This window comes from Phytophthora infestans, genomic scaffold, assembly GCF_000142945.1.
Source record: "Phytophthora infestans T30-4 supercont1.11 genomic scaffold, whole genome shotgun sequence".
In the NCBI taxonomy this organism is placed as follows: domain Eukaryota; phylum Oomycota; class Peronosporomycetes; order Peronosporales; family Peronosporaceae; genus Phytophthora; species Phytophthora infestans.
Genome location: NW_003303748.1, coordinates 2419129 through 2437950, shown reverse-complemented (window position 1 = coordinate 2437950; position 18822 = coordinate 2419129). Strand labels below are relative to the sequence as shown.

Below are 18822 nucleotides of genomic sequence, written 5' to 3'. Positions count from 1 at the left end.
GGTTGCCCCTGGAGACAAACCTTGACAGGTAGTGACGCCAATAACGTCTCAGGTGATTGATTCAACGTCGTTTCTCGAGCTTGGTGATAGTGCTTTGAGACCCTACATTAGAGCCCCAAACGAAGGCAATGGGTGATTGGATTGGCTTAGCCTTCACCTCAACACGACATCATGAACCAAAGGAGCTTTGAACAATTGATGGGTGTATACTCCAGTATTACAATAGTATTTAAATGGAAATATTGTGGGTTTCCTTGTATGTCTTGACGAATCCAAGGTACTCCTCCAGGATTTTCGTGTCCGTCTCGGTGAGCTTCAGGGATTTCGAATCCAACGCGTTCTTTAAGAAGTTTTCTTTGTTGACATTTGAAATCATCCACTGTGTGTACTGCTTCTTCTTCAAGTGTGCCACAGTCAGTTTTGGATCTAGAAATCCCTTTGCTTCGTAAAAAAGAACGGCAGCCCCTCTTTTCCCATTAATTTCTTGGAGCGCCTCGAGCATTGTAGACGCAGCTTTGTCCTCATTCTGACCGAGGGACTTTCTCACGAATCCAGCCCAAGCTTCAAACACTGGACTACCAAGAGGAGAGAGGTTGCCAGTGTTTAGCTCCAATTTCCTGTAAACATCGACGGGCGATAACTTCTGGTTTGTCCAGCCCGTGAACTGCTCAAGCTGCAACTCTTTCGCCAATGTCTTGGTCGCTTCCGACGACTCTTTCGATGTTTTCGCCTTTTCGAGTAGCTTAGTCACTGGAGCTAGTCCATATTTGGTTGCAAGCACTTCGGCCGTGGTCATGACGTTTTTGGGGTTCTTCTTGTTGTACATTGGGATGTAGTGTAGCAAGATGCTTAACTTGGGGTCGGTCAAGAGTGTATCCACGTTCTTCCCGAGATCAAAACTCTTGAGCGTCTTGTCTATGCGTTTGTTTTTTAGCCGATACCAACGCAGCAGAAGCTTGTTCGAATTTGTCAACTGTGGCATCGCGGCCTTGATCGCTGTTTCGAGGGCTGAAACAGGAGCCATCCTGTTTTCTTCATCGCCTAGTCTGAGGAACCTTCCAGCTGTCTTGCGGTTTTGGTCGGAGCGACTAAGCGACAAGTTAAGCGGGTACGCATGAATGGCCGAGCAGGAGCGTTGTACACCGGCAAGGAAGATAGTCAGGAGCAGCAGAATAGCTGTTTGGAAGCGCATGGCCAGCCTCCTCTCTTTGAGGACTAAGTAAAAATGACTGATATTTTTTAACCGTACCCACAAACATATGTGGGACAAGACGTGGTTTACAATATGGTGATTGCAAGTACTAGTACATGTAATTTATAGGTGACAGCAGACCCTATTATAATACTACCCTTAGTAAGAAAAAACCTCGCTAGTTTTATTTCAAATCTCCACATAGTGGTCTAGTACCGGATAAAAAGAGACAGAAAATTTACAATGGATTACCGGTACAGTACTACACCCCGTTTTCGTGGAAGTGGACCGTATAGGATTTGCAAATAAATAGGGTTTTTGGCTTACAATTAATTGTTCATTTGCATTCTGAATCATCAGATCCAGAAGTTTATCAAAGGTCCAAGGGCGCGAAAACGGGGTGCAGTACTGTACATGTTCTGAAGGTATGTAGAACGTTTTACCCACTACATAGACAGCTGTTTGCACATGTACTGGTTTGGCTGCACGCAATCAGTGCAGTACAGATTGTAATGTACAGTTCGCTAAAGCTACTCAGTTGAACATGTATTACATCATGTACCCGACACCAATGATTACATGTAATTTACATGTAATCCTTGGGGTCTGGTACGTTAGGTACATGCAAACACAAATTGACACGAGCAAACACAAATAGCTGCTTTTGACCACTAGCGAACACTTGGAACCAGCACATTTTAAGAAAACTTACGAGCAGCTCAAGCTTCGGGAGACGATAATCACAGAACCCCCAAAACTTATTGACAGATCCCCCTTATTGGACCCCATATGGTTTTTGCGATTGGACAGTACCAGTGCAGAACCAGCCCCATCATAACATGTTTATTACCATTATTATTATGGTATAATAAATATGGTCACAAAAGGATAGTAAACTACAACAAGCACCGCAGCATACCATGGCTTCATTCGTTGTCTAGACCCCCCCCCACCACCACCTTCCCAGTGCGGCATCGTCTCACACAGGTGCATGGCGAACCGCAAGAATACACTGCTACTACTCCTGAAAGGCACGCACAGCTTCAGATTAACTCGCGCGAGTTTAGTTGAATCGAGAGTCAATTTGGTTAAACTCGCGTGAGTTAAGTTGAGCTCACATTAACGCTGATGTGAGTATCGGTGAAAGATAGCAATGCCAAGTCTAAATCATAATGATACAGACTGCCCAGAAGCTGAAAAACACATACATCTTATACCCTTGCAAACCCGGTCATACTACTTTCCGTCTTTTCAGCCAAAACTTACGTGGTACGAATGAATTTCAAGAGCCCATCGCCTATGCTTACTTGATATCCGTTGGGAGCTTAGCGGAACCACGCTTTTTAGTTTCTGGGCGGAGTCCTTAATCTCACTTTTGGTACTGTAGATTTATGGGAATACCGGCTAAAATCTTCAAAAATAACTTGAGTTCAATAAGGCATAAGTTTGGGGGTTCTGTGATTATCGTCTCGCTCAAGCTTCGTGACCATTTAAGATGCAGCATGTGGTTTTAAAAAAACCACGTGTTGCGTCGCCCGTTTGTCAATACTAAAACCAAAAGTGTGGTAACCTCTTTATCTTGGGATTGCATCCACAATGGTTGCAATCCCAGGATCAAGAGGGCGGATGGCTCTAGCATTTGCTCCGCTGCGTATTCGCTGTGCTCCTGCGATAAAAAGCTCATTTGATCTGGAGAGTGCAGTGCTCGGCTCGCTGGAAAGCTCGGCGCTGGGCCAGCCTCCGAAAATACCGCACAGCCCTGCTTTGAGGGTATCCTGCGCAGTTTTGCTGCGGCTACGCGACCTCCCCCCGCTCGCCTTGTTGGTCTTCTCTGCTTTGATTTGCACTCGAATTCACCCTCTGGATCTCAGTCGGGTGGTCTACCGACATTCCTATCTCAAAGGGCACACCTACCCAATCTCAAGAAAGGGGTGTTAGCCAATGAAACCACAGAAATCCGAGATCAGGATAATCCTTTCTCAAAGGGCACACTTGCAGAAATGCTGATCTACCGGCTCTTCAGATTCTGGCAAATTATTTATTTACTTGGTATTTGTAAGCAACCAGATATAGTTACAATCACAAATCGTGATGCTAAAAAGTGGTTTCCCTACTGAAAACAAGCTGAAACTGGATGTCAGTTACTAGCTTCCGGCTAGCTACGAGACTTGCATCATGTGAGTGGAGGTACTGTAGCTGCCTTTTCAGCGCCACTAAAAACGTGGTGCTATAAAATGTGAGCATCGTGAATGTGTTTTCGTACAGTACTTGTACAATTCGGAGCTTGAATATCTGGAGATAAACTAAATATTAAAGTACGAGAGAAACTACTACTTGACGCCTTCAGATGTTGTTCTACATGCAGTAGGGCTACTGAGTCTAATGCTGTCGATACAGGTACTGTATATGGTAGAATGAATTTGGTGTACCTGTAAATTGAACTTTAATGTATGTACCTCCTATGTTCCTGTATTTCAAATCACTGCCTCCTCTATTGTCATTTAGTAATCAGTGCGCCCTTTGAGTAAGGAATTTCGGTAACCATTTTCACCAGCGATAGTGTCTAAAATGACATACTGAAGGATTTTTATCGACCGCCATTTGAGTTTTACCCTAGATTTTTACTTCGAAGTTTTAAATAGTAATCGAAATAAATCTTGGCGCAACTCGACGTCGATGATATAAAATAGGCTCTATTTTAGCACCCAAAACGGGAAATGGCAAATCGCATGTGAGTGAGTATATCTAAAAGGACAAAATGACAGGCTCACTATATATTCGGCAGAGGCTACGCACACAGTCTGAAGGGTATGAGTCAGCAATTTTTGCAGTGTCTTGCAGAGTCGTGCACAGTCCTGCACAGTATCTGGTGGATAGCCTCACCATGTGCTGGGTATAGCTGCCAGATGGCAGTCAGGTTTCTCTTCATAGAGCGAGCAATTTGGACAGCCCTTGGCAGCTGTGGTCACGCTTCTCTTCATAGAACAAACAGCGCTATCGGCTAAACTGTCTTCACAACAGGAACGACGTGCATCTTAGAGATTTCCAGCATTAAAAAAACACAGTGTCTAATACGGCTGCCTAAAACAACCAGTCCGCCACGCAGCTAATGATCAATTCTTATACGTTAAGCAGCGATGCAATAGTGTAGGCAATATGAGATTACATTGTGCTTACAATCTGACTGATGTACCTATAGCGGAAGTACTGCAGCGCAGTCGAAGTATCAAACCCGGTCGGAACGACATCTAGCAGGAGCATTTCAAAAAACATTATCACGACGACTCCGCAGTTATAGTCATCCACTTGCGTTACCCATTCAACTCGCTCGAATCGGTAGCGCTTTGGTGACAGCGGCAGCGGCAACAACGGGACCAGCTCATCACGAAGATATCTTCTTAGAGTCTCGAATCTGTCTCCGGTTAACTGAGGGTCGAATATCGTGATAGTGAGCTCATTAAATTTTACAGCGGTGGCACACCAGTGGTCGCTAGCATAGAGAATAACAGCAAACAACCACACTGGTTTTTCTGGGCCACTGAAGGCAGTGTAAGGGGCGGTTTCCCCCCATAGGTTCATCCTCTTGACTGCATCGCGGAGGTTCACTAGAACCTTCGACTCAGCAATGAATTGATTATCCACGGAGGGAAATCTCATCATGTACGAAGGGATGCAGAAAATCTCGTTGTCTGCGTCGTACATGCTCTTCAACGCATTTAGAGCAAGGTCTAAACACGATAGCTCCACTAAAGAGCGACCTCGGAGGTTGTTATCCAAAAATAATCACCGAGAACATCGATATTTGCAATACGTTTCTCCAGATCATCTGGGAACAGCAATCCTGTTCGCCAACAATCTTCGGGGTTCCAAAATGTCAAATCTACGTGCCGGAGCCAGTGAATAGTTTCTCAAATGTCATTGAACCGCTGGACAGCTCTGTGCCACGAACTCATGGCTTTAAGCATCTCCACGTCGTACACAATACTCCCGGTTTTGATTGAGATAGCGAGAGCTGGCATCCTAACATCGTGATCACTGAACCACCTGTTTTGAAAATGCGCAACCTGTGCTTGGCAGGACTCAATCCTGCGTTGTGGCAGGATCGACCGAATTTTTGCGGGTTCTGTGGGAGGCATCTTTGCCTTGTCGGCCACTACAATCTTGGTAGAGCGCGTTTGATTCAGCACAGTCATTCCCAACAGAGCCTGGCGATCTTTAAAACAAAACGCGGTCCTGTAGGCCACCAAAACTTTCATCATAGAGGGAATTACTCCATCCGCGACAGCTTCGACCAACCTCGATGTCTGCTTCAGATTATCTCTGTGGGTTTCTTTTCGCGCTTTTTTCGCCGCTTTAGCGTGACCGCCCCCCTTCTTTGATGGAGCAGTCATCCACGTTACAGGTTGCGGTTGGTGGGTTTCTGAATCCCATGGTTTGTCATTCCGATCACTTCTGGCTTCGTCGGCCACCGCTATTGCTCGTACAGTCTTGGGTTGTGCATAAAGTTCAGAATGTGAACTAGTCTGAGTGCAAGTCATATTTCACCAACTCAACAGCGTGGAGCGACACCGTATTCGACAAGGAGTTCATCTCTGCATCGTACTCAGTGTTGAAGTAGACGCCAACTTTATTTACATTTCGCTGCCACGTCCTCTCGTTCACTGTCTGCCAGAACATAATGGAGACGACACAGTCGTCGAGTGCTAACGATCGATTCACCAAAGTCTTCAGTTTTTGCCAGCTCGACTCAAGTCGATTGTTGGTCTGGTTGCCCATATGCGGAACATTTCCGCGGTAGATTGAGCTCCACTTATCCTTACAATTACTCCAGTTGCGATCAAGGTAATCGAACCACAAGCGAACTTTAGCCTCTGTTCGCAAAACCACTTTCATAGTAGAGATCACATTGTTGTAGTTCTGTTCTGAAGGTGCACTAACCAGTAGTTGAATCAGCCTTTTCATTTCTTTCTTGGTGAAGACATCCAGATTATACTTCTCTTTCGCCACTTCTTCTTGCAAATAGTTAACCACGTGAAAATGACACAGCAGGATTCGTACACCAACAAACTCCTCCTCCAAAACTGAAATTTCCGTAAAATCTATGACCACAATAACCACTGCCACAGACTCGTACGATGGACAGCTCTCCTTGAATTGTGCACAAGCCAGTCGCAGCGTTTCTTTTCTCTCATTTAACAGAAGGCAGTGCTGCGCATGTGTAAGAAAAAAAGTGTTAGTCTATGAATCAATATCATGCACAGTCTGAGACTGGTACACAACCACAAACAGTCGCAGTCAACTTTCACCTGAACGTGTTAGCCCTTCCCCATAGCGTCATGGATCATGAAACTAAACAACTTGTAGTTGGAAGAATTCGTATCATGAGTAGCATCGATCATTAACACCTCTGGAAAATGCGCAGACATATGACGCATGTGCCCCGATTGAATGGATACGCACTCCACAATACCCTGCCCAAAATCAACACTTTAGGACACGAAATATAGTGATACCAGCAAACAGCGCCCAAAACAATTATACCACCTCTTCATTAGAGAAGACACGAGTCACGTTACCCGGTTTTTCTGCAAAATCCTCGAGAATTGATTTGATTCTCTCCTCCATTGAAGGCAAATTGTAGGATTCCCGCGTCAGTCTGGCAACCAAATTGTGAACGTCCTTCATCGTTGGCTGCACTTCGGTGTTTTCTGAGATATACTCCAGAATCCGCTTGCGATTAGCGCCTGCTCGATGCAGCGTTCGCACCGTAGAGAGCACTTCCTCGTCGGAGATCTGCCGAGCCTCATGGTAGTTTTCGTAGGCATCAGCGCTGATCTCATGGTTGTGCTCCGTTATTTGCTTTGTGACGCAAACTTCCCAGCCTCCGGTTTCTCTGACACAAGCATTAATCTGGAGTAATCACGAACAACAACATGACGTCACAATACTTGCCGTAGCAGCTCAGATAATAAATGTGCTCACCTGAGCAGGACATCCGATCTTTCGGGGAATGCTGTTTGGGACGCTTGCCCTTGCCTCTGCTGCGCCGTGGCCTGCCGTGGTGCGTACAGACGTACGTTTTGCTGTAAAAAGAAAAAGTCACTGGAATCGGTTTGATTGGATTCCGACTCTTCTTAATACGCTCATTTCGTACTAGAACAGGTGTGGCAGTACGCACGGAATACAACTGTGGCAAAAGCAGTAAGTTCTCATTTGTTAATACCAAGACTTGTACACAGTCTGAGACTGACAGACATTTAGATCCACACAATAAACATACCTGGTGCGTTCGCCTGCTGTAGCTCCCCAAGTAGCGCTCTAGATCCTCCCAGTCCGCAAAGAGTTTCACATCCAGTTCTGGAACGCGGATAGTGTTCTCCAGAGGGCTAAGACGCATTGGTGTAGGTTCATGTTGATCTTCAGAGGACGAATCCGATTCAGCGTCCGAGTCGAATGATGAACTATGTCTCGGCGGCGACGATAAGCGCCGCGACCGCCTCTTCTTTTGACGCGTGCTCTTCTGGTGCCTTGGGATGAGAGCTGCTCTTCTTTCTTTTCTTGGACTTCCGAAACGTAGCAGGAAGCGGACTCTGAAAATCGCTGTCTCCTCTCTCTTCTGTTTGCTCTCTGGACGACGAGACGTACCCTGAGCTTTCGCTCGCTGACGAGGCGTCTTCTCCACCCTCCGAGCTATGTGCCACCTCTGCTAGGACGCCGGCGTGCCGGCGGCGAGACATCGTGGAGCTCCGGGGATGCTAACGGTGCTGTCGGAGCGCGCGGATTCGAATGGAAGGAGAGGCACGCAGGACCGCAGATTTCTACGACGAGAAAACCACACAAATCTGCGTGGATAGGGGATACACTATCCCACAGTTGACATCCCACTCCGAGTGAAAAACGCCCCTTTTAATTACTGTGTACGAAGCCACTCTCCTATAAATTCACGGCACTTGTTTTGGACTATCTCTTGGACTATCTCTTGTCGAAGGTAGCGTTGTGAATGGTCAATTCACGATACAGTGCACAATCCAAGGAGACATCATCTTACAGAGCACGAAGGTGCGCGGCATGTCGTACAGTTCAGGCCTTCTGTATCATGTACGAAAACTGCACTAGATGTGTGTACGAAACGCATTGCATGCACTGTACTCCAGCACTAGCAAGTTCATGTATGGAGTTGTACGTCGTACACTGACTAAGAACTCCACGTGATTTACGTGGAGTTTTAGTGTACATGTAATAGACTTCGCATAGAGGCAGGTCGTCAATCGCGATCAACACATCTTTCTGATTAGCACTCGTTTTGGACAATCTCTTGGACTTTCTGCTGTAACAAAACATCAAAGATAGCGTGATGGTACAAGTATGCTGAAAATTTAACGAATCGTACTGTATTATTTTGCCAAAACGTGAGTAAAAGCCATTACATGTAATGCCTTCTGTCAGCAACCGATTCTACTGCTCTTTACACAAAATAAAAAAGGCAAGAGATGCGCCCTTGTTTTGCGAACGATTTGGCCCCGCGCGAAGCGTCACCAATGGTGATGGTGACTCACCATCATATAATAATAGGGAGTGAGTAGTGCACCCAACTCAGCGTCGTAATTCGCAACCAGATTTTCTCCTACACCAGAAGAGGCCCGGTCGACAGAAATTTCGATATCCGTCAAGTATGTATATGTGTAAATCATTGTCAGCTACCACTCATTCCGAAAGTGAGGGGGGGGGCAGCGAAAGCAGTATGGAAGCCACGAGCGCGGGCTGCTGCGCGTCAAATGCAGCCGGTGCTGGAGGCTTGGGGAGCCCGCGAAGCGACCACTCCGAGCCTCAGTGTATCGTGTGTAGCGATGAAAGATTCAACCGAGGAGTCGTCGGCCACTTCCAGCACAGTACACACCGATTCGAGCGAATCCACCGCCAAACAACAGAGGCACCGCCCCTTCAGCTCACTCGATTTGATTCTTGGGAAGACCTGGAGGGCTACCTTTAACAGTATTCAAAGGAAACGTATCAGGCACACCTGACTGAATTTGTTATCGTTGCTAGCCAGGATTCACATAACAAGTGACATAACTTCTGATAGATTGTTTGTTTATTGTGTCTAAATAGTGCTTTAGAGTCCGGACAAACAACAAAGTCGAGGTCCGGAACAAAAAAATTGAGCAAAACCCGGTTCGAAGCAGCCAATTCTTCCCGATGAATGGATTTACTACGGCAAGACATTTGTATGTACCCATGCTGGCAAGTACAAGGCACGAGGACAGGAAAAAAGGAAGCGACAGCGACAGCTGTCGAGGTCTGTTGATTGCGATGTGCAGGTGTGATATTTATAGTTTCTCCGGGTTTGGTCAGAGTTGGGTACCATTGTATCAGTTGGGTGTAATTTGGGTGGTAGATTGTCTAATGGCATGCATGTGTTGTGGACGTAGATTAATGCTTGCGTACAAGCTGTCGATGCTACGGCACCTACATTTCGCTGCTGAGCAACTTGGGTATCTAGACAAAAAGACATTACAGCTTCTGCGATACTGCTACATACGCATGCTTATCGAAGCGTAAGGAACTAGTTGTACAACAACTTGTAGGTGCTCAGCGTTTAATACACCACCACTTTGTTTTGCTTAGAGTGATGTTGCTGCTGTTTTTGTGTCTATTGGTTAGAAGGGATGACCTGGAAATCTCACGCTCTAACTTCGCCCCCAAAGTCGCTCAACTTCGGCATGGCGCGCACATTCTTAAGTATGTCTTTCCGGCTATACACGTGTGATGTATACAACTTTGCACTGGCTTCTTGAGTTGGGCGCGTAGTTGGGAGCAGTATGGGAGTTTGTTGGGCACGAGCTGGGCTCGTATTAGGCGAGCTGTGTTCAGTTGGTTGCAGCAGCCTCGTCGCATTTTTCCGTTGGGTGTAGCAAAGAGTGTCATAATAAGAAGTGTGATTGCGAAAACCGATCATTTTGTCCGTGCGCATTGGCACGCATTTCGCATCGAGATGGATTAGGCTGTCGCTTTCGATAGAGTGATCGATGTTAATGAATTGGAGTACAGGCTAAGTATTCGCCTGGTAACCAAGGCTAAATAAGACAACACGGTTGGGAGGGTATAAAGAGTCAGTGAGACCATTATTAATTTCCACGAATGCACTCCGACGATTTCCGTTGGAGAGCAATCACTCTTCACTACGCCTACAGCATTGCGTGCGAGCAAGTGTGCTGCATCTTTGGTGTCTCTGGGCATGCTGTTACACGATGGAGCAAGTACTTCAAGACGAGTGGCATCGTGATGTCAGACTAGTGTGAAAAAACATTTTTTACGACAGTACGTAAAGAAGCACCCTTGTTTCTACATCGAGCTGCAGAGTAACCTTCGCTCTCACCCTCGGCTGCACTATCAGCGTCAAGCATACTCCGGTTGTAAGAATTAATCTGGGCCTCAGCGGGACGGTCATTGAGCGTCGAGCACGAGAAGCAGTCTGTAACGGGCCAGGTATTTACTCCATTACTTGCTTACACAATAGTCTTGAGGAAGCTCGCAATAGGACGACTGAGTCTTAGGTTTAAGGAAAAATTAAATCTGACTTTATTTTAGGACCAAGGCCACAGCCCTGGTCACTCAAATACACGTCATAGTCCAATTGGCTAATAATGGGTTTGGCTCTCCATATATCAGCCAATAACATTACAGCATTTCAGCACACGCTACAGTGATTATTGTAATTAGTCTTACTCACGTATTTTTGTAAGGATAAATTTAAATCTTTACATGAATTGGTGTGAGTGTCATTATTTATGCACACACGTTATTTGCTGTCAGTCAAGATATAGCCACATCAACATTTTTTTACGACAATCAGAATTAATGAGAGCTCGTAAATGACGTAGCTGTACATGTATTGATGTCAAAATTATTCACTATACCACTGCTTCGCACACCTCTTCCGACTTTTTCTCGTTATCCTCTTCATCGTTTACTCTGCGTGTGTCCTCGTCCCCACATACTGACTCTGTCGCTCCAGCGTAGACTACCTCTTCGCTTTCGCCCACTGGCTTACCTGCAAAGTGCTATGGAAACTTCCTTTTAATCTCTTGTAAATGTGGGAAAAGCTGAGATGTTTTCCATGACCCATCAATATCAAGCGACAATCCACATTTAATCATGGATTTACTGGCGTAGTTGAGGCCATTTTCATCTCGTTTTGAGCTGAGTTTAAACACTGTTTCTGCTGCAAGCCGCAAGAAGAAGCTCTTTCCAGGATTCCGAAGTTTGCCTGACCAAGAACCATCTTTTCGTTTTGTATTATGCCATTCATCCTGCTCGTAGACGCTTCCTGACAACAAAACGAGAAATGCTTTCAGTTGGAGAACTTGCAGGCCTGTTGCTGGTCGGACAAGGGGGTCCGTCATCTGCTCGTGCTAACCCTAGAGAAACATCCATGAATCATATGAGAGTCACCGTTTGTTAGTACATCCAGCACTATGTGTCAACGCGCGAGACCCACGCACATTAACAGCTCGCAAACGCCATCTCTTCTCGTCCGCAGCCGGCGATAGTGCTGGTGTTACTATTTTTGAACACTCACTAATTTTGAATTCACGTTCTCGCATCCTTCTTTGCTCACACAAAATAATGTGAGTGTCACTAACTATGAACACACACTAATTTGTCAAACAGACTAATTACGGTAACCACTGTAGTCGTGTGCTGATGCACCTACTTATGTAAGGAAATCTACCTACTTATGTAATGAAGGAGTCCATTACATACCCCCCCCCTCTTAAGGTTGCACTTACGTAGCACAAGCAGCGGTCGAAGAACAAATCAATCTACGCTAGGATGGCGAACGGGGACTTGGCTAACGGGCGGGGCGAAACGGGGACGGAGACATCTCGTGCGAAGCGCAGGAGCGACACAACTAAACTTGCGGAGAGCTTGACAAGCAACACGATGGATCAGCAGCGGACGGGAGCACCGACGACGGCGTCGTCTTCGACAGCAGCGGCACGCGAACGCGCGTGATGGACGACCAGCTCCGGCCACCTCCGCTCCCCCAGCGCCGACACATAGTTCTTTTTACCGCTCTGTACGAAATTTAATTCACCGTTATCGTCTCGAGGGCGATCTGCTGACGTAGAGCATCGACAACTTCGATGCCCCACCTGTCGTTGTCCCTAACGACCCCGATCTGCGCTCACGGATTATCCATGAGTTTCATGATGCCCCGCTGGGCGCTCATCTCGGTCGCGAGAAGACCTTTGCCGCTGTGTCACGCGACATTTATTGGCCCCACCTGTATAAATGGGTACGTAAGTGGGTGCGCACCAGCGAGATCTGCCAGCGCGTGAAACCGGCTTCGTCTTCGCGCCCTTGCGTCCTCTACCAGTGGCCACCGAGGCCTGGCGATCGGTGTCGATGGACTTCATCTTCGGGCTCCCACCCGATGCTAAAGGACGATCAAGTATCTTGGTGTTCGTCGACCGCTTTAGCAAGATGGTTCACCTGATTCCGGTGTCGGATACGATCACCGCGGCAGATACCGCGGTGCACTTCCTCAATGCGGTCTTCCGCCATCATGTCCTTCCTGAATCCATCGTCTCCGGCCGCGACCTGCGCTTCACGTCGGTCTTCTGGTCAAAGGCCTTCGAGTTACTGAGCTCGAAGCTGTTGATGTCCACGGCAGCCCATCCGGAAACGGACGGCCAGACGGAGCGCGTAAATCGCGTCCTCGAAGACGTCCTTCGAAGCTACGCGACGTCATTCATCAGCTGGATCTCGTTTCTGCCTCTGGCCGAGTTCGCGCTGAGCAACGCGGTACGCGCGTCGACTGGGCTGACGCCCTTCTTCATTAACAACGCGCGACACCCGCGTGTCCCTGCTCTCCTCGCTGTGGGTCATCCTCCAGCGCCGTGTGGGTGGGGAAGAAGCTGCCGACAAGCCGTCTACTCCAACTCCGATGTCTCCGGCGACAGCACCGGTACTGGGTCAACCAGTACATACACCTGTTGCTAATGATATATCGAGTGTATCCCGAGTCACCACGTCGGTCAACGCAGTGACACGTTCCGCATCGAGCCCAATTGCGCCGGCTAACTACGCGCCGAAGCATGCGGCGCGATTAATCGACTCTGCAGTCGTCTCCGACTTCGTACTACAGCGCCAAGCGGTCACCAGCTATGTTCTAGAAGCACTGCAGCATGCTGTGAGCAAGCAAAAGGATAAAGCCGATAAGACTGGCGGCAAGAACACGGCCATGTTTACGACAGGCGAACGCCTGCTCCTGTCGACTGAAGGTATCAGAAACTCTCCGGTTACCAACCTCGCCGCGAACAAACTCGCGCCGCGCTTTATTGGACCGTTTACGGTAATCAAGGCCATTGGTGGTGACGCTTACACTCTGGACATTCCTACGTCACTACGTCTACATCCGACATCCTACGTCTGACGACTCAAGAAATATCACCCCGCTACGACGTCTCATCCTCCTGAGCCGGAGCATGCGTCGAGCGACCTTCTCGACGGGCGCGGCGAGCTATCGATCCATCCGCACCAGGAGTCGGATCTCGCGGCTGTGTCCCCGTCTGTAAGCGACCGTGGACCGACCACTCCAGCATCTGCAGCCAAGCAAGGATCTCCCGGCTCGACTGACGCAGCTGTGCACTCTCCCCCGTGGCCCGGGCAGTCCGATCGAGAGCCTCATCCAACACCTGCTGGGCATTCCAGTAGCGGTTCAACAAGTCGTTCTCGTTCTGGGTAGCCAGAATGCGAGTGTTATTGACGCGACGGCCCTCCTCCTGTTGTTGACGCTGCCGGAGATACCCGCTGGATTGTTGAGCACATTGTTGTCCACGAAGATCCACTTCGCGCTCCCAGGTGTCATCGTGGGCGAGCCCACGATGTTCCGGCCGACCGTCACTATCGGGTATGATGGCTTGGGTTTCCTCCCGACGAGGATACGTGGGAGCCTCGTGCCAATCTTGTTTATGACGTCCCGAATGTGGGCCAGGCCTATGAGGCCAAGCTCGCTGCGAGCCATCATGTGACGAGCGACCACGTGAACGTGATCGAGACCAATGACTTGGTCGACCACGTGAACGATACCGAGATCTGCGAATTGAGCGACCACGGAAACGAGACCGAGATCGGCGGCTTGAGCGACCACGCAAACGAGACCGAGACCGAGATCTGCAGATTGAGCGGCCGCGCAAACGAGACTGAGTCCAACGCCGAGAATCTTTGCGTGAAGAACGTCGGCGCGAGTCGGTGCGACTAGAGGCGCGCACATTCTCGATCAACGAGCGGCGATACTTCTCGATCCACTCGTGTTTTTAATCACCAAGCGGATACTAAAATCTTCAGCGACCCTCACGTAACAGATGTGGCGCATGTCCTCCCATGCTCTGGTGCAGACGCGCTCACGTAGTTTCGTGAGCGAGTGCTCCTTGGCGATCTCCTCGCGGTACACTACCCAGCTGATGAAGCTTTCCCCTTCTTCTTGCGTCCGGTTCCAGCGCCGGATGAAAGCGCACCACGATCCTACAACGCGACATATGCGACACCCTTGACAGGCTTCTACCGCAGTCCGCGGAAGCGGCGGAAGTGATCTTTCATCGTATCCAGTGTGTCCGGAGCCCGCGCTCCGGATATAGCGTAAAGAGCCCATGCCCGGAGATGGTCGTCCACCACGCGCGTCCGCGTGTCGCTGCTGTCGACGACGTCGCCGTCGTCGGTGTTCCCGTCCGCTGCTGACCCATCGTGTTGCTTGTCAAGTTCACCGCAAATTTAGATGTGTAGCTCCTGCGCTTTGCAGAAGATGTCTCCGTTCCCGTTTCGCTCCGCTGGCTTCATCTGTCTGGACTGGTAGCTTACGACGCGCCCTCAACCTTAACCATCGAATTGCATCAGCGCACAGCCGATGGCTAAATCGCTCGCGTCGCAGACGACGTGAAAAGGCTTCGAGTCATCCGGTAGTCCGAGGATTGGTGCCTCGGTGAGACTCTTCTTCACCGAGTCTAAGGCGGCTTGATGTGCGGAAGTCTACGACCACGACACATTTTTCTTCAACAACGAAGAAAGCGGCTGGATCAATCCAGCGTAATTCTTCGTGTACTTGTGGAGATAATTTGCGAGACCCAGCCACTGACGCACCTTCAGTGGTATTCTGTGGCGTAGGTCACGCACATAGCGACGACGCTTTCTCGGGGTCGGTGCGGATGCCGTTCTTGCTCACAAAGGAGCCAAGCACCGGAATCTCCGGCGCACAAAATATGCACTTCTTCAAGTTGGCGTACAGCATGTTTTCGCGCATCACTTGGAAGACTTGCCTCAGATGCTTCAAGTGGACTTCGAGCGCGCTGACGCCTCCCTCAGCGCGACTGTGTACGACGTCGTCGAAGTAACTCGGTGCAAAATACGCAGAGCGGGTGTAGCACATGGGATACCATGCGATTGAGCGTGGCGGGGGCATTCTTCAAGCCTCGTGGCATATCAATCCACTCCCAGAACACACCACTGGGAGTGCGTACCGCTGTGAACGGTATGTCGCTCAACCTCATGAGGACTTGGTAGAACCCATCGGTCAAGTCGATGGCGCTGAAGACCGTACTACCCGACATTGCGTGGAGCACCATGTCCTTCCGAGGGAACTGTGTCTGGGCAGGAATGGTTGCGTCGTTTAGCTTGTTGAAGGCATGGACGATGTGCCACCCACCCGTGGCTTTCTTCACACAGAAGGTCGGGCTGGAGTGCGGCGATGTGCTCTCACGCACATGACCCGCCTTGCAGCGGCTCTCCAAGAAGTAATCGATAGCTTGGGCCTGATCTCGCGGGAGCAGCCACTGCCGCGTCAAAAAATACTTCGAGCCGGGCACGATATCGTTCTCGTGGCGAATTTTTCGGTCAGCTGGTAACTCAGCTGGGATCTTATCCGAAAAGACATCTTCATATTCGCGAACGGTCTCGTAGACTGGATTGCCGGATTCGTAGCGCTTCGAAGCGCTCCTCGCGGGCCGACTTCGGTTCGGCGCTCTTTGGGTGCGAGGAAGCGTCGTCGTCACTGACTGCATTCATTTCGAGCGACGGCGAATCGGCGTCGGTGATAAGGCAGACCTGTTTGATTTGATCGTCCTTGAGGTCACGAAGGAAGTTCTTGCAGGAGAGACCTAGAAGTCGAATGATCGACTGCGCCTTGCGAGGTTGGTTTGCAAGCTCGAGCGCTCGTCAACGACCGAAGGTACCTACCGCATACTCAAGCACGCAGACCGACTTCGTCGGTGAGCTGTCACTTGGTACGGGCTCTCGCCGAGGTTTCAGCCGACGTCGCTTCGACTTCCTTTTTCGCCGCCTCGAGTGCGAACTCGAGGATGATGAGTCGCTCTCGCTGGTCGAGATCTCACCCCCCTCTAGCGGGAGCCCCTGCTCGACCGCGGTAGTGTTCAGCGGGAGCGCCAACCGCTCGACCACCGGCTCAATTGACGGGAGCCCCTGATCGACTTCCATCTCGTTCGTCTGTGGAAGCCCTTGCCCGACCGCCAGTTGGTCTTCAGTTAATAGCACAGCACAAGCCGTGCAGAGAGGGCCATCGCTCACGCTGTGCACAACGTGCGTCGTGGATGAACGGCCCACGACGGTGACGCGAGGCCAATTCTTCTGGGCGACCAGGAGGTGCGTGAACACCTCGCTCACGTCATAATCAGTGGACGCTTGACCGACCGGGCCAACCAGTCAATCTCTGGTTGATAGCGCGTCAGCCACGGCATACCCAGGATGAAGTCAAACGCGTAATTCATCTTAATGACAAGGAAGTCGTCGTTGCTTCGGAAACCGTCGAGCGTGTACGGAGTGTAATCTCGCGCCGCGCAACGCGGCGTGATTTTCCATCGGCCAGCTTGACAGCGACCTCCCCTCTGCCTTTGCGGGCAGTGATGTCCGACGGAAGTACCGAAAAGCACGACGCGCGGAAGAAGTTGTTGGTCGCTCCTGAATCAAGGAGCGCTCGCAGTGGGCGCCGGGCGCCGGCGACATGAAGACTGACAATGATCAATCTTGAATCGCGCGGCGTGGTGGTGGCATGAAAGGGTGCATGTAGCATAGGAGGGCTAGAAGGTTGGGTTGCCACCGGGGGACCCGGACCTCCATTCCAGCCAGTAGGGTGCCCCGCGCCTACTGACCCTGACCGTGTTTCGGCTGAACAGAACTCACTGGCTCGGCATCGACATGCGCAAGCACTGGAGCTGGCGCGCGGCACTCTGCCGCGCGATGACCGACCTTCCGGCAACGGAAGCAGGAAAGAGAACGACCGTTCCGAGCACCGTTCCGACGCGCTTTATGACGCTGGTGATTGCTCGTCGCATCGATAGCGTCGATATCCATGGGCTCGGGCGCAGATTCCCGAGCTGAAGCGGGCAGCACGTGAGCGTATGACGCCGCAACCACGTAGTCCTCGCGTAGTGCAAGGGCAAATGCCTCTTCGAGAGTAGAGGTATCCGATCTTGTAAAGCGGTAGCGCGTCATGCCTTCGCGCATACCGAACACGAGCACATGGACCTGAGAGGTCATATCAATGGGCTTGGACACGATACACGACGCGAGGTGTCGTGTCTCCTGGACGTAATCGCTCATAGTCATCATGTCTTGCCGAAGGGCGAAGAAGTCTGCCCGAATTCGGGATTCATCTTGCGGCGGCTCGAACGCGAGCCGACGGGCCAATCAGGAGGGTATCCAGAGTGGGGAAGGCGTTGGGGTCGACGACCAACTTGCCAAGGGCCCATTCCTTGGCTTTCCCAGACAGTCGCGAAATGAGGAAATGATCCTTCACGGAAGGCGCCTCGATCAACCTCGAGGCGATGGCGATGTCGATCTACCGAAATCAGCGATTCAGCGGAAGTTGGCCTTCTGCGGCATTGGACGTTTCTAGCTTCACGACGTCATTCGTGTAAATACGCGAGGGAGTTGACACTCGCCGATTCGCATCGGCGATCTCGCGTTCCATGAATTCTTGTGCCGCAACGCGCTGCTCGTCGGGCGTCGCTGAGTACAGCAGCAGCGTGACGACGGCTTCTTCGGACACCGCCGCGAGGCGGTAGAGAGCTTCCCCACTCAAACCGAGTGAAATAGGGGAAATCGGCGTGGTCGAGGTCCTGGCTCATGTCGAACTTGGTCATTGGAAGGACTACAAAGTGCTACCAGGTGTAACGGACCAGGTATTTACTCCATTACACTATAGTCTTGAGGAAGCTCGCAATAAGACGACTGAGTCTAAGGTTTTAAGGAAAAATCAAATCTGACTTTATTTTAGGACCAAGGCCACAGCCCTGGTCACTCAAATACACGTCATAGTCCAATTGGCTAATAATGGGTATGGCTCTCCATATATCAGCCAATGACATGACAGCATTCACGCTAGTCGTGTGCTGATGCACCTACTTATGTAATGAAATCTACCTACTTATGTAATGGAGGGGCCCATTACACAGTCCCTCATAAAATCGAGGCCTTAATGGCGAAACTGAGGTGCTGGTATAGCTAGCTACCCAGAGCAGTTGTTGTTTGTGGACGAAAAGTCGAAGAACGGTCTCGACTGTATGCAGTGCTTAGATTCATTACTAGCCGCTTAAATGGTTTATTTTCTCCATGCT

At 49.9% G+C, this 18822-nt stretch overlaps 1 protein-coding gene across 1 annotated transcript; it reads right to left on the bottom strand.

Annotated features, from left to right (window-relative positions):
• Positions 1-229: 229 nt before the first annotated feature.
• PITG_07630 (secreted RxLR effector peptide protein, putative) lies at positions 230-1192 on the bottom strand (the record flags this gene model as incomplete). Its single annotated transcript, XM_002904540.2, has 1 exon — positions 230-1192. The coding sequence occupies one exon, from the start codon at positions 1190-1192 to the stop codon at positions 230-232; it is 963 nt and encodes a 320-aa protein (XP_002904586.1).
• Between the last annotated feature and the right edge of the window lie 17630 nt (positions 1193-18822).